The following is a 16033-nucleotide window of genomic DNA, read 5'->3' on the forward strand; positions in this document are numbered from 1 at the left end:
ATAAATCAACAATAGGACACTAAACTCATCTATTCAACGAAATAAACGAGCCAACTCTTTCTTGCAGCCACAGTGGCACTGCCAGGTTAACTGAGTGACTCCCCCGGCCCAGCAGAGTTGACGCTGTTCACACAGTCTTCTGTGCAAAGCATTTTATGTTCTTACTGTCTCCAAGAAGCTAAAGCCATTTGTAGGTTTCTTAAAAAAAAAAAAAAAAATCCAGCTTACAAAGGGTTGGGGGGAGTCACACACTGGCTGGCTCACTAGGTAAAAAAGAATGAGTTAATCTGCAAAGCCTGCCCATCTATCTGCAGAGTGCAGCCCAAGGGCTTGGCATGCACCACACGTAGGCCTGTCCCAGATTTACAGGCACGAAAACAGCAGCCAGACGGCACAGCTCAGTCCAGTCAAGGGCCAGACACTCAGCAGAAAACGCCAGAGTTTTCAGATGTACATCCTTTTCACAGACTCATTGCTTTAAAAAAAAATTGACTTAATTTCAACCTCTTTTAACTGTTCCCTTCTGCAAGAAGCCCAGAGTGTTCCAGGTAAACCTAGAAAGTAGATTGTTGGGGGCCAGCGCTGTGGCATAGCAGTGCCAGCATCCCATATGGGCACCGGTTCGAGTCTGGCTGCTCCACTTCTTACCCAGCTCTCTGCTGTGGCCTAGGAAAACAGTGGAAGATGGCCCAATGCCTTGGGCCCCTGCACCCAGGTGGGAGAACTAGAGGAGGCTCCTGGCTCCCGGTTTTGGATTGGCCCAGCTCCGGCCAGTACAGCCAACTGGGAAGTGAACCAGGGGATGGAAGACCTCTTTCTCTCTCTGCCTCTCCTCTCTGTGTAACTCTGACCTTCAAATAATAAATAAATATTTCGAAAAAAAAAAAAAAAAGACAGTAGACTGTGGCACAGCAGATTAAAGCCCTGGCCTAAATCCTATGTGGGCACCGATTCTGGTCCCAGCTGCTCCTCTTCCAATCCAGCTCTCTGCTGTGGCCTGGGATAGCAGCGGAGGATGACCCAGGTCCTTGGGCCCCTGCACCCATGTGGGAGACCTGGAGGGGGCTCCTGGCTTTGGATTGGCACAGCTCCGGCTGTTGCAGCCATCTGGGAGTGAACCAGCGGATGAAAGACCTCTCTCTCTGTCTCTACCTCTCTCTGTAACTCTTTCAAATAAATAAAATATAACATAAAAAAAAATCGTCTTCTAAATTCGACCTGAAACAGGTCTAGAACAGCGACCCCAGAAGGCCTTTGTCAATGTCGTGAGACAGTTTTGACTGTCCTGACTGTAGGGAACAGGTTGCTCCTGGCATCCAGTGTATAGAGTCAGGGATGCTGCCTCACCTACTACTTATCCAGACCCAAATGCCATCGTGCTGAGGTTCTGTGGCTATGACCCAAAGAGCACACCAAGAAGACAACTGGACCTCCATAGTTCCCTCAAAGGTCTAAGAATGAATGAGTTCAGCTGAGGACCCCAATTCTGTGCCTGGCCACAAACCAATGGAGCCAAACTCGTGCATACCTTGTCCCCTGACAAGCAAACGTTTCCTTGCCCCATCAGAGCTCAAAGCTTTGCTAGCAGCATTCTTCCAGGGAGGCAGTTGGGCAAAACACTATATTTATTGGACAGATGAAGATCCAGAACCAAAAGGTTAGTTTATTCAACCACAGTCATTGTGCTGTAGGTTCACAACTGCTCACCCAAACTCTGGGAGTTAGAAGTATGCCAGAATTCAGAAGGTTTTAGATTTAAAAAGCAGCATGGACCCTCACACACATAACCTAGAGCTCTCAGGAACATGCTCCGCAGAATACGACCTCCATCGAGAGAGGAACAAATCATGACACCAAACAGGGTAAGCAAGGGCTAGAGCCAACCTTGCTACAGCTCAGTCAAAGCTTTGTTGCCAAGTGTCCAAGAAAAAGCCTGTAGGTTTTAGGGTTCTGTGGACCTGAGACTACAGGGACAGGATTTTCACCTACAGAATGAAGAGGTGATGATATCCCAAACTGATGTGATTCAATTAGATAATATTTGTTGCTCCTTGGGCAAAGGCCCATTGGATCATCCTTCAGTAAGAATATCAAGATCTGCCTGTTAGAACTTTTTTGGGGGAGGGGTGGGGAGGATGTGCCATGAAAAGCCCTCAGACAGGCATTTTCTGATCAAGTAAGTTGATCCCTAGGCTGTTCCCATGTGCAGGAAGACAGATTTCAAAAGCCTGATCATTTGGGGCCAGTGCTGTGGCATACTGGGTTAGGCCTCTGCCTGGGATACCAGTATATGGGTGTCCGTTCCAGTCCTGGCTGCTCCATTTCCGATCCAGCTCCCTGGGAAAACAGTGGAAGATGGCCCAAGAAGTGCTTGGGCCTCTGCAACCATGTGGGAAACCAGGGAGAAGATCCTGGCCCTGGCTTTGGATTGACCCAGCTCCGGCCATTGAGGCCAATTGCGGCCATTGGATGGAAGATCTCTCTCTCTCTCTCTCTCTCTCTCTCTCTCTCTCTGCCTCTCCTCTCTCTGTGTAACTCTGACTTTCAAATAAATAAATAAATCTTTAAAAAAAAAGTCTGATCATTCCTTGGGCCCATAGTTCAACTACACTCCCTGATATATCCTCTATCAGCTGTCAATTACTGATCAAACAGTTGTCATAAAGACTAGAGTAGGACAAACACACTACCGGCACCCAAGCAGTGTCTCTGGCAACACCACAGAACAGGAACTGCAGAAATTCCCGTGTATTTCCCGAAAGGAAACGAGAGCTGACCGCTCAGGATTCCTTGTTCCCCACCGAGGGAAAGGGCAGGATGCGGCACTCCCACCAGTCAACTTTTCTGTTGCTCACCCCCAAGAGCCATCAGAATCAGGCACCCTCACTGTCTACACGGACCTCCCACAACAGGGACCTCCGAGCCTTCGCTTTTCCTAGCTGATGATGGAGCAAATAAGTCTGGTTGACTTCAAAAGCGAGCCCAGATGATCTTGGCGAAGACCTACAAGATACGTTTCGTTATCATTGCCTGAATTTTGAAATGTGCCAAGTCTGGTAGGGTACAGGGCTGAACAGAGTGTGAGAAAATGCAGATCAACAAGTAGAGGACACGACGACCAATTAAAAAGACACAAACAAAAGCTCTCCATCTTCAGGACGGAAGACTAGATACCTTCACATACCCAACACCCTTGCCCTCCCACTCTCTGCCAACTGCAGACGTGGCCCCTGGTTTCTCAGCCTTGGCACTACTGACACGTGGGGCTACAGAATTCCTTGTGGTGACGGCTCTCCCGCCATTGCAAGCTGTTGGGCAGCATCCCTGGCCTCTACACACCAGGGGCTAACAGAAATTCCACACTCCAATTATGGCTAACTAAAAAAAAAAAAAAAAAGAAAGAAAGAAAAAAAGTCTTGAAACATCAGCAAATGTCCCTAGAGGTAAAATTCGCTCTCCTTACCCTAGGGCTGTGAGACACTGAATTCCCTTAGTCCTGCAGATGACAGTGACATGGACAAAGTAAGCCATCTGGGACAAGTCAGTTTCTCAACTATGAAATAACAGAAATAACTTCCTTCCTATCCTCCACCCAAAGTCCCTAGGAGGATAAGGCAGCCAGAGTCGTGAAGGGACTTCGGTCCAGGATGTAACTGCAACATTATGGAGATAACTAGAACTGTCCATGAAAATCACAAGGATTCCTGGGGAAACGTTCTGGAAACCATAAATCTTTGGTGAATTCGAAAATAAGTTGCTAATTAAAAAAAAAAAAAAAAAACCACACATCTCATTTGAGGAATCTCTGAGCCCAAAGACCTAGGAAAGCCACATTGCATATAGCAGAACCTAACTCAGTAAGCACACCCATGCCTTGCAACAGTGGGAAAAATCAGCCCACAGCTCCAGGTGGAAGGCTCCTTTGGACATCTGCAAGCGGGCTCGTGGGCAAAGAGGAGGGGGAGGAGGCCCTGAGGCTAATGAGCTCATTCCACACCAGTGAGCAGGGGACAGCGGCCATCAGGACCAGACACCAGGAATGGAAATTCACTAGGGCAATTTGACCTCAAGAAGATCCAAATGGAAGACGATAAGACACCAGCCTGCAAATCCTCTCGTTAGAACTGATGTTTGAAAATTGCCCAGGTCAGAAAAACACAAACAAAAACCACGGAGCCACAGTTTATAAAAGGAAACAAACACATAGCAATAAAAATTAAAAAAAAAAAAAACTTCTTTGCAGCCAGTAATAAACAAATGGTTATACAGACCCATGAGCACAGCCTATCAACAGCCATTTCACAAAAGCAGGAAAAGGACTCCGTGGGCAGACCTAGGAACCCGCGCCAGCTCTCAAGAGTCTGATGGATGCTGCTGACACACTGGCAGGGACCCGACACCGCTGCCACTCCTGAGAATGGCCCAGGCGTGCGGGCGCTGGGACAATCCACGATGGGACCAGCCTTTTAACTCAGCCAGTGCCACATCCTGGGATTGAGGTAATGATGCTGAACAGTGAAGAGATTTAAACATGTATATAGCTCCTGCAGGGTTCTGATAGCTGAAAACTGGGGACTAACCTAAATGGTCCAAAGCTATAGGAATGATGGAAGCAGTTAAGGGCGAATCACGAGACATCAAGGTAATGCAGCAGTATCTGAACGCCTCAAGCAATAGCTGTGGAATGTATTTATCAAGTAGAAAATAATCATGATGGGTTAAAAAAAAACATACTGCACCAAATAGATTCACTATAATTTTAATAATGTACATATGTCCTGGAAATACAACATTTCACATATAGCCTTTTGCCTATGTAAGACCTGAAGGAATCAGATGAAAATACTAACAAAGACCGTGGAGGAATTAAGTAACTTATACCAAAAATAATCTTTTTCCATTTTAAAAGCTTCATTACATTAATTTGAAAGATGACGATAGGATTTTCTGTAATCATATTTGAATAATGTGGTCCAAACTATGAGCATGTTGGTTCTTTCTCTCCAAATACTATTTAGTCCTAAACTGCCAGAAGCTCAGAGTTACATTGCTATCTCTGTTCCTTGTGAAGCAGACTGTAGGGAGGTGGTGCCAGTTCTGCATTAATAATAGAAAGTTCCCACCACGGCTTTGTCTCATTTCTTTCAGTGTCTAACTCTGCCCACCCAGGGAATGACTGTATCACTTCTACAAGTGTGAGACCTGCAAACAGATGCTTGGGCACTGAGGCAGCTGGCGGGGAGGTGGCAGGCAGAAGAGCCCCATCCCTCTCTTCCCTGCGCTCAGCCCCCTGGAGAGCCATCCCGGCCACTGCAGGGCTCTCAATCACCAGTCAAGAGAAACAAGAAGGGTGAAGGGAACACTGACCTCATATATAAAGTACACCTTGGCCCCCACGTAGATTCCCATGCGCACCACCGCGCGGACAGCAGCGTTCATTCCTGTGAAGAGAACAGCAGCAGCCATTACTCAGGAGCTTGGGGGAAAAACTCCAGCTCTGCCGTGAATTCACTCATCCCCTGTAAACCGTGCACCTCGCCTGAGCCCGTTTCCTAACGCGAGCGATGGGTGCCACACACCCTCCACGATTAGTGTGAGGATCAGAGGCACAGCAAACAGAAATGCATAGACAACCATGGACCCAAGAGAGTCAGGAGCACTTCCGGTTCGCAACATCACCCCCTCCATTTGCAGGCAATTCCATCCAATCACAAAACGACACACAGGGCATGGTGCTACTTATAGATGACCAAATTCCAAGATGTTAACATTGAAGGGGGCAATCGGTCTCTGGTTTCAGAAGATGAAAATTTATTCCATGGGGCCAGTGTTATGGTGTAGCAAGTTAAGCACCAGTTCATGTCCTGGCTGCTCCACTTCTGATCCATCTCCCTGCTAATGGCCTGGGAAAGCAGTAGAAGATGGCCCAAGTCCTTGGGCCCCTGCACCCACGTGGGAGACCCGGAAGAAGCTCCTGGCTCCTGTCTTCAGCCTGGCCCAGCCCTGGCAGTTGCAGTTATCTAGTGAGTGAACTAGCGGATGAAAGACTTTCTGTCTGTCTCTGTCTCTCTCTCTCTGTAACTCTTTCAAATAAGTAAATACATCTTTAAAAAAGAAATAAGGGGCTTTCTCCTTTCCTCCACCATCGTGGTGGGTGTCCCTGATTCTTCCTCGCCATGTCTTCTCACAAGACCTTCAGAATCAAGAGGTTCCTGGCCAAAAAACAAAAACAAAACCGCCCCATTCCGCAATGGATTCGGATGAAAACTGGTAATAAAATCAGGTATAACTCCAAGAGGAGACATTGGAGAAGAACCAAGCTGGGTCTATAAGGAATTGCACTTGAATGGCGTGCTCATTTCTTCTGTCTCAATGTCACAACGTCATTATCACCACATCAAGCTGAAGATGTCACCATCATCTGGACAGCTGGACATGTTTGATTAGGGCTGTGACCAGTGGGCTGGTTCAGTAATAAATATGTGATCCCTTTTGAAAAAAAAAGAAAAAAGAAATAAGGGGCTGATGCTGTGGCTCAGGGGGTTAAAACCCAGGTCAGCAGTGCCGGCATCCCATATGGGCACTGGTTCAAGTCTCGGCTGCTACACTTCCAAACCTGCTCTCTGGTATGGCCTGGGGAAACAGCAGAAGATGGCCCAAGTCCTTGGGACCCTGCACCTGTAAGGGAGACCCGGAAGAAGCTCCTGGCTTCTGGCTAAGGATTGGCCCAGCTCCGGCCATTGCAGCCATTTGGGAAGTGAACTAACAGATAGAAGACCTCTCTCTCTCTCTTTCTCTCTCTTGCTCTACCAGTGGATGGAACCACCCCACACCACCCCACACCACCCCACCCCACCCCACCCCACTCTGCTTCTGCCTCTCTGTAACTCTTTCAAATAAATAATTTTTAAAAAAAGAAAAAAAATTATTTTGTCACCAACTACCAGTATAAAAATAAGAAAACTAAGGCAAAGGCCTTAAGTAAAAAACAAATCATGCAATTTTATTAGTTAAAAAGTTAAATTGGTATACTACACATAAGCATACTTAAGACAAAGTGAGGATTTGCTCACACTTCACTTAAATTAAAAGCAGGTTTGTGTAATGAATCATCACGTAAGTCCATTAGGCTCAAGACTGCTTTCCATTAAAATCCCATTCGGGTAAGCTGAAACTTACCTGAATAGGCCTGGAGCCACCACCTCGGCTAAGAAGCTAAGGCCCATCAGGAGAGAAGTGAAAAGGAAAGAGGGCTGAGGCCACGCAGATCTGAGGCCTTCAAAATGAAGAGACCTGGCGTGCTCAGCCACATCACTCAGACACCCAACATTTCCAACCTTCCTCCTTGGAAACGTAAACCTCAGAAACGAGTGTCAGAACTGAAGACGTCAGGGATGGGGGTGATGAAGTGACACTTCTGGCAAACACACAAATAGAACTGTGTGGTTCCACAGCAGTGTACCGTGGCAGACAAGGAGACATTTGTATATATTCATATGGTAAACTGGCTCAGAAATACGGCCCCAACTCTTAACTGAGGGGCGAGCGTTTGGCTCAGCAGTTAAGACTGCTTGAGATGCCGGCCTCCCATATCTGAGAGCTTGCTTGGAGTCCCAGCCCCCTTCTGATCCGTCTCCCTGCTATGTGCATCCTAAGAAGTAGCATGTGATGGCCCGAGTACTTGGATTCCAGGCCACATGTGGGAGACCTGGATGGAGTTCTGGGCTCTTGGTTTTGGCCTGGCCCAGCACCGGCTATTGTGGGAATGTGGGGAATGAACCAGAAGATGCAAGATCTTTCTCTTGTTTCGACGCATTTCAAGTAAAATGAAATCTTAAATTATGTTGTACCAGGTCTGTGATGCTGGGACTTTTCCATCACCTCTGAAAACTTACAATTTTGAATGACAATATCCACTTAGCTAAAAAAAAAAAAAAACAACTTAGGGGTATATGTCTGGGATATAAATGCATGTTTAATCTCTCTCTACATATATACATATATATGGATATGTACACACACATATATAAACGCATATTTAGTTTTTATTACTTCATATTCAAACCTAGTTGATTACACAAAGAATTTTTATGACCTGCAAATTAGTTGGTGGCCACCTCTTAAGACACACAAACTCAGTATTTCAAGATACAATAAATTTCATTTGTATCCTGATAATTGTCCCTCTCTCTGTACTCTTTGCTGAGTAGCACAACTTTCTTCTCTGTGACTCACTGCAGAAATGTTGAATATTTTCCAAGCACCTGCCCCTAACACTAACATCTTGCCCTACCACCACCTTCCACCGAAGCCCCCTGGCCCAGTCTCACATCATCCTCCTGCGTGTCCCCTGACACTTGTTTCCTTTTACACTCCACAATGTCTCTGAGCTGCTTCCTCTGCTGGTATCCATGTTCTCTCCTAACGCACAAAATGGGCTTTGTCCCTCCCCAGCACCCCCAGGGCCTGGGAGAGGCAAACTCAGCTCCTCTGGGGGGAGCTCTTGGGCCACGTCCTGGGGACTCTCCTACCCGCTCTGGGGCAACTGGTGGCTCCCATGCTGAACCTCAGTGTCTGTCCCATGCCAGCAACTCCTGGGATGCCCCACTGACCCCTGCCCCTCCAAGATTGCCTGATTTCTGCCTCACCGGACTCCCCTTGTTCCCTCTTGCACACACACCTGTGCTACATCATCACACCTGTGCCTCCCCCACCCACCCCAGGGGCAACTCTCTGGTATCCAGGTCAGGTGCACTTGGACCCCTTAGGCTATAACCACTGCTTGCTCAAAAGCAGCCCTTCGTGGTTCCTTCTGAGAGACTATGCTTCCAGGATTTTATGCTATGTTCACTAACAGATGAGCTAAGCACCAGACGCTGAAACCATACCATGTGACTCCACGGGGCACCAGGTGATAAAGCACAATCAGTGCGTGGCTTGTCGCCCATCCCCCTTCACCTCCCCTCCTTTCTGAAGACCTCATTTCCAAGGAGTCCTTCATAAATCCTTCATAAATAAAAGAAAGAACAAACGCAGGGAATCAAAAAAAAAAAGTGTAGATGGAAAAGTCTGCGGAAAGACCTACGGACCTACGTAAGAGAAGGTGACCACTGTGCAGAATAAAAAACATGGCCCAACTCTCACCTCTGTCCCAGGAGGTATGCACACCTCACCTCCCCGCCTCAGTTCCACCTGGGCCTCTTCTGGGTGAGCCTACACCCCCTGGGGAGGAACAGCAAGGTTACCCCACAGCCGTCCACCTTGAACCTGGATGGACAGGGGGCAAGGGCACACACAGTGCAGGGCCCAGCCCCAGTCTTTCTCAGGGGAGTCTGAGAGTTTGCATTTCTAACAAGTTCCCAGGTAAGGTGAGGATCTGGCTTTGCAAAGCTGGAAAAAAAAAAAAAAAGCTTAACAGCTAAACCCAAAGGGTTTTTTTTTTCTGGTGTCAGGAAAATGGTGGGATCCACACCCTGATTTACATCCTAGGCCCTAGCCCCAGCCGCCATTACTGGAAGCCAGGTGGCCACATGGCCCAACCACCAGTGTCAAGCTCCACCCCCATCCTAATGGGATTCGCTGCTCCTGCTTCCCTGCCCACCCTCCGGCAAAGTGTTAAAAGGACTTGTTTCTGAACACGTGGCTCTCTTGGCTCCTCTTTTCTCTCCTGCTCGCTAGCTCTTTTCTCGTCGCTAGCGCCTCTCCTTTTTTTTTTTTTTTTTTTGACAGGCAGAGCAGATAGTGAGAGAGAGAGAGAGAGAAAGGTCTTCCTTTTGCCGTTGGTTCACACTCCAATGGCCGCCGCGGCCGGCACGCTGCAGCTGGAGCACCGCGCTGATCCGATGGCAGCAGCCAGGTACTTACCCTGGTCTCCCATGGGGTGCAGGGCCCAAGCACTTGGGCCATCCTCCACTGCACTCCTGGGCCACAGCAGAGAGCTGGCCTGGAAGAGGGGCAACCGGGATAGAATCCAGCACCCAGACCGGGACTAGAACCCGGTGTGCCGGCGCCGCTAGGCAGAGGATTAGCCTAGTGAGCCTCGGCGCCGGCCCTCTCTCTCTCTTACACTCTCCTTCTCCCCACCTCTCCGGTCTGCTGCGTTTTCCCCAGTAAACCCTTTCCCGTACTCCGATGTTTGGTGTGTTTTGTGGCGGCCTTACAGCAAGTTGGTGTGCACGTTAAACAGCTTCGGCACTCCTGGCCCCTTCAGCTCCGGAGCTGGAAGCCTTCAAGGATGTAACTTACTCACAGCCCGAGCAGGAGCCGGAGCTGGAGCCGGAGCCTGAGCCCGAGCAGCTGGGTCAGACCTCCCAGGAAGCCTGCAGAGGGCCTGATACTTCCCCGAAGGGATGTGAAAGCTGAGCTAATGAGAGGATAACCTGATTGACTGAAGGTGATAAAATAATAAACGCAACTGAAACGCTCCTCTCATGTTCACTTAAAAGATGTCCTACTTTCCTCTATTACAATGACCGGGCTTCAGATTCCCCAAAGGGAAATTTAACGGAGAAAAAATGTCTGCTGAGACCAGGTTCTTATTTAGTTGCTGAGGGCGGGGCCTGCGTGGCTGTTAAAAGCTCCCCACCTGAATTAGTGCAGTCAGGTCTGCCGGCTGCTGCCTCTGGTGCTGGGCCCTGCAGGGCAAGGCTTAAGGAAGACGGGGGTCCCAGGAATGTTCTGTGAAGCCTGGCACTCGAGGACTAAAAGCCAAGGGGGAGGAAGGAGACCAATCCCAAGACAGGAGGCCACTCGCCTGGGTGGACATTTCCTGTTTGTTCATTTTGCTCTGGGGTATCCTTGGGTTGGTTCCACCACCCATCATTGGGGACAAAGGGTATTTGCAGAGTTTGTCACTCCATACTCAACCTACACGCTGAGTAATAGCTCAGGCATGGCTGGGTTCATCCACTTGGGATTTCTGTTAGTAGCTGAACCTGGGGATCCAAACAACGGTTCCTTGAGTCTTTCTGGAATCTTAAAACAGGAAGTAACCTCTCTGTAATTTGCACAGACCCAAACCCTAGTCCTCAGAGAAGGTATGATCTCATTATGAGAACTAAAAAGCAAGCAGACTTTGAGACAACCAGGGAGCAGGTGAGTGGGAAACATCTGTGATGGTGGCAACTGAAAACTGGATGAAGAAATTGTATATATACAATTATATATATAATTATATATACATATATAGTTATATATATGTATATAGTATGGCAGCAGTAAAAAGAAAAATGAAATCCTGTCGTTTGCAACAAAATGGATACAACTGGAAACCATTATACTTAGTGAAATAAGCCAGACCCAAAAAGACAAACACCATATGTTCTCCCTGACCTGTGGTAACTACCAGAGTACCTAAAATGTAATGTATTGGAGTGAAAATGACATTCCGAGCTTCTATCATTGTATACAGCCCTTGTCTCAATTGTTGAGGAAAAGTGGTTCTTTCCTCATACTGTTTGTTGAACTGTTTACTTAGTGCAAGGTTAATTTTACAAAGTTAACTGAAAATAGATCTTTGTCAAAATTAAGAGTGGGAAGAGGAGAGGGAGGAGGGAGAATGGTAGGAGTGTGGTCAGGAGGGAGGACAGGGTGAGAAGAATCACTAGGTTCCTTAATCTCTATGTAGGAAGTATGTGAAATTGGTATACCTTAAATAAAAATTTAAAAATAAAACAATATCTGTGATGGTGAAGTGCAGCTGAAAGATTGCATGAGTAAATTGTTTTGTTGAACCTACACGCACTACAGATCAAGTGGCCCAAAGATAACATCTTCCTTGAGGTCATTCAGACTTTCAGGAATTTACAGCCATGGACTGGCAAGCAAGTATTGAGTAAAGCCTTTTTTTGCTGACCACTCTGGGGTAGACTTCCCTCTTTGTAAGCCTCCCTGAAATTCAGTTCTGATAATACTTAAGTTGCAAGTAATTTTGTTTTTTTAAGAAATAAGGAATATATTGATTACAATACAATAAGCTTGGCTCATTCTGGAATAATCTCTTGACCTAACTCTTTTTGCTGGTGTTTTATCACTTTTCCCACATATTCCCCAGTAACCATAATCGTGCACTTATCATATTTTTTAAGATTTATTTATTTATTTGAAAGGCAGAGTTGCAGACAGGCAGAGGCAGATAGCGAGAGAGACAGAGAGAGACAGAGAGACAGAGAGAGAGGTCTTCCATCCACTGGTTCACTCTCCAAATGGCCTCAACGGCCGAAGCAGGGCTAATCTGAAGCCAGGAGCCAGGAGCTTCTTCCAGGTCTTCCACATAGGTGCAGGGGCCCAAGCACATGGGCCATCTTCCACTGCTTTCCTAGGCCATAGCAGAGAGCTGAATCGGAGTGGAGCATCCAGGACTCAAACCAGTACCCATATGGGATGCCGGCACTGCAGGCAGTGGCTTTACCTGCTACACCACAGCGCCAGCCCCATATATTTATTATTTTCAATACTTAAATTCCTTTTTGAAGAATAAAGTTGGGAGGCTTCCTCCTCACACTAGTTTATTTTAAAATGAACTTAAAACATGTCCTGTGCTATTCTTGCCACTAAGGCTCCTGCACCAAGCCTTATTTTAATAATTTAGTTACGGGGGTTGGGACTCCTAGGGTGAACTTCTTCCTATAGCTCCAAGTCATGAATCTAGCAGCCTCACCATCCGGTGGCCCAATGAAACCACCATGCCATGAGTAAGATCAGGAAGAACTTGAGATAAATCTGCAAGGGGTCTTCAGTCACCTGTTCATCCATCCATCCAGCACACGCGAACTGCCTGTTCTCAGACAAGCACTGCTGAGATCCATCACTGACAAAACAGAAGATTCTGGCCCTGGTGGAGCTTACTCCCAGTTAGGAGAGACCAGTAAGCAGTAAACACACACATTGCACCCACTGGTAAACAGACACAAGTGCTAAGAAGAAAAGAACAAGTAGGGCGGGAGGAGGAGGACTGAGTGTGGTGGATGGCTGCAGGGAGGGTCTGCATATCCATCAGCAGCTTGGAGGGGGGCCTCCCTGAAAAGTGATGCCTGGGGAAAGAACTGAAAGAGGGGAGAGAATTAGGAGCTGGACAAAGGGCCAGAGGCTGCAGCTTGCAGGGAGCCTGAGTGTCCCAGTGTCCTGCATTCCAGTGTCCACTGTAACCATCCTGACCCCTGTCAGCTGTCCCTTGCACACTGCAAGCTTTCACCTAAACTCTCCCGTAGGGATATTTTAACTATAGGTGGCAACACACCACCCATCACTCTTAGGAGCACACTGTCCATTACGGTCACCATGGGCCACAGGCCTCTTGTCCAAATTGAGATGTGCTGCAAGTTGTCAGCATACACCTGATTCCAAAGTCTTAGAGTGGGGGCCGGCGCCATGATGCACTAGGTTAATCCTCCGCCTGCGGCGCCAGCATCCCATATGGGTGCCGGGTTCTAGTAGCGGTTGCTCCTCTTCCAGGCCAGCTCTCTGCTGTGGCCTGGGAGGACAGTGGAGGATGGCCCAAGTGCTTGGGCCCCTGCACCCACATGGGAGACCAGGAAGAAGCACCTGGCTCCTGGCTTCAGATCGGCGCAGCTCCGGCTGTTGTGGCCATTTGGAGAGCGAACCAACAGAAGGAAGACCTTTCTCTCTCTCTTTCTCTCTCACTGTCTGTAATTCTACCTGTCAAATGAATAAATAAAATCTTTAAAAAAAAGTCTTAGAGTAGAAAACAAGAATGGAAGCTGTCTTGTGAATTCTCAATACAGTAACAGAATAGGTATTGAGTTGGTGGTTTAAGTAATAATTATTTTTTTCCGTGAATTTCACCTGTTTCTTTCCGCTGTCAGAAACTCTGCTGCAAAGAATACCCTTCTGCCGACCTACGTGCTATCTACCCTGCTGTGGCAGACAAGCGCCTATCCATCCCATGCTCAGACACAACAGCCCTTCCATGGGGCATTCAGGTGCCCCAGCCCTTGTCCCCTCCGCCTCCATCTGCGCCCGATCCAGCTCCTCATGAGGCACTAAACTCCATGGGCTCCACTCCTTGTCTCCACTCCACAAAGCCACACTTATCAGAGGCAGCTGCTAACCTACACGCACAGCACAAATCCAAAGTCCTCAACTGGCCACCACTCCCCAGAACCACTTCCTCCCATCCCCCACCCCCTCCCCCCAAGCCTGCTCCTTGCCTTTCAGGCAGCTCCCAGCTGGCTCCTCCCTCACTTTGAAGCCAGGTCAAAGGTCCCACACCAGAGGCTGCTCCCTGGCCCCTCCAGAAAACAAAAGCTCTCTTCCCCTACCTCCTGCTTCCCTCTCAGTCGCAGCCCATCTGCCCTTCCCCGCTCAGGACAGCAGGAGCTCCCAGGGAGAAGGGATGCCACTGTTCTATTTCCAGGCCCAGAAGGCAATGGATTCGCTCAGGGGTGACAGGATTACACAAAAATGGAACCAAAACCTCCAAGTGTTAAGCCAGAGATGAAAATGAAAAAAACAAAAGACTATCCTAAATTACTATATTATAGCCTTTTAATCATTTTCTGGTTAAGACTCTCATCAGATCATTTGCATATGCATTTTTAGATGCGGTGTGCTCTATTAATTAATCTTCACAGTCAACATTCTGGCTGAGGTCAGAAATCGATCACTCGGAACAACCAGGGTGTTCTTGTTTGGGGAAGGCCCCTCAAGAGCTCAATTGCAAACTGCCCTCCTGGCTTGGTGTGGTCCACAGCCACCCCAGGGCTCCCAGTAGCACCCACACCCTTCAAGTGTGAATCTCAGGCCACATCCACGCAATCACGTCTTGACAGGATCCCAAGGTGGCAACAAACATGTGAGGCTTGGAGAAGGCAGCTAATGGGCCCTGGGGGAGTGGGAGGGCTGATTTGGGCCTGGAACCGTCCTTCTTCTTCTCTTTCACTCCTGAAGACTTCCCCTGATGTTACAGAAGAAGGGATTTAAAAACAAGAAGACAGAAAGAGAAGATAGATTGAGTGATTCTATTCTGGAAACAAAAGCAGGATCTTAGGGCACCACAAGCAGATAAGAGCGACAGAGACCAGACCAGGCTCTGTCAAGTGTCTCAAGTCCCAGGATACAGGTTTTCCATGTCTGGCTGCTCCTTACACCCTGACAGCACAATTACTGTAATTTCCAACAAAGTGCATGGAGGTAGAGATACAGAGAGTAGGAGTAGTCAGAGGGAACTGGGTTTCCTGACAGATGCTTTGTAGTACATAAAAATCTACCACCAGGCAAAGATTCTTGAACAGTGTAACTCAAAAAGTGACTCAACTATTTCCTTAACATAGAGCCATCTGTTATTACCCATATGCACACTTTTAACATAATTGCATATGTAGGAGATGTACACTTTTGCATTCTCCTGTTCCTTTAACACATGGCTCCCTATTTTCCTTGTGACCTTGACTTCATCTTCATATTTCTAGTGTTCATTGCTTTTGACAGCCCAAGCAAATTGATAGAGCTTATTTAAGTAGCCCCAATTCTACCCGACAAAAGCTTTGAGTTCTCCAGCAAAAGCTTTTAGTTGTCTGCTACCACAGAGGAAAATGGGTTTTTCTTGAAAGACGACCAAATGTTTAGCTTTTAATAGGAATCTGAATATATCACACAAAATATTTGCATTCATAGAAAACGAAGCTATTAAGGAACTCTTCCATTCTACAAGGAGGCTGCACTATAATTCTTACGTACTGCCTCCTAAACCCAACAAATCTTACTAAATGTTAGCTTTTGCTATATTGATTTTAAACTGGGGAGATCCTGTTAAAGAACAAGGATATGTAAGAGTTTCAGGACTGGAAGGGTCCCTGGAACTATGTGAGGTAGATGTCCGTTGTTCTCAATTTCCCTTTCGCATCTTGCTGGGCTGTGAGACAAGCAGAGCCCCAGGTACTGAAGACCCTGGGGTTAATATGTACAGCTGCTCCTTGGTATCGTCAGCAGACTGGTTCTAGGACCCACCTTGGATACCGAAATCTGAGGGTCCTCAAGCCCCTTATATAAAATGGCATGGAGAATAGAACCTATG

At 47.5% G+C, this 16033-nt stretch overlaps 2 protein-coding genes across 5 annotated transcripts in view; one reads left to right on the forward strand and one right to left on the reverse strand.

Moving 5' to 3' along the window:
• Positions 1 to 16033, reverse strand: part of PFKP (phosphofructokinase, platelet) — a 68940-nt gene that overhangs the window by 47646 nt on the left and 5261 nt on the right. For all 4 annotated transcript variants that reach the window (XM_051832425.2, XM_051832424.2, XM_008274007.4 and 1 more), the window contains 1 exon segment: positions 5368 to 5441. In XM_051832425.2, coding sequence (XP_051688385.1) covers positions 5368 to 5441 — 74 coding nt within the window.
• Positions 6128 to 6381, forward strand: LOC127483485 (large ribosomal subunit protein eL39). The gene has a single exon (XM_070054974.1). It carries the CDS (start codon positions 6177 to 6179, stop codon positions 6330 to 6332), a length of 156 nt encoding a protein of 51 aa, XP_069911075.1. The 5' UTR covers positions 6128 to 6176; the 3' UTR covers positions 6333 to 6381.

Source organism: Oryctolagus cuniculus, chromosome 13 (assembly GCF_964237555.1).
Source record: "Oryctolagus cuniculus chromosome 13, mOryCun1.1, whole genome shotgun sequence".
NCBI lineage: Eukaryota > Metazoa > Chordata > Mammalia > Lagomorpha > Leporidae > Oryctolagus > Oryctolagus cuniculus.

Excerpts from the sequence above, each read along its gene's own strand:
- LOC127483485 (XM_070054974.1), top strand. The coding sequence starts at position 6,177 with ATGTCTTCTCACAAGACCTTCAGAATCAAGAGGTTCCTGGCCAAAAAA.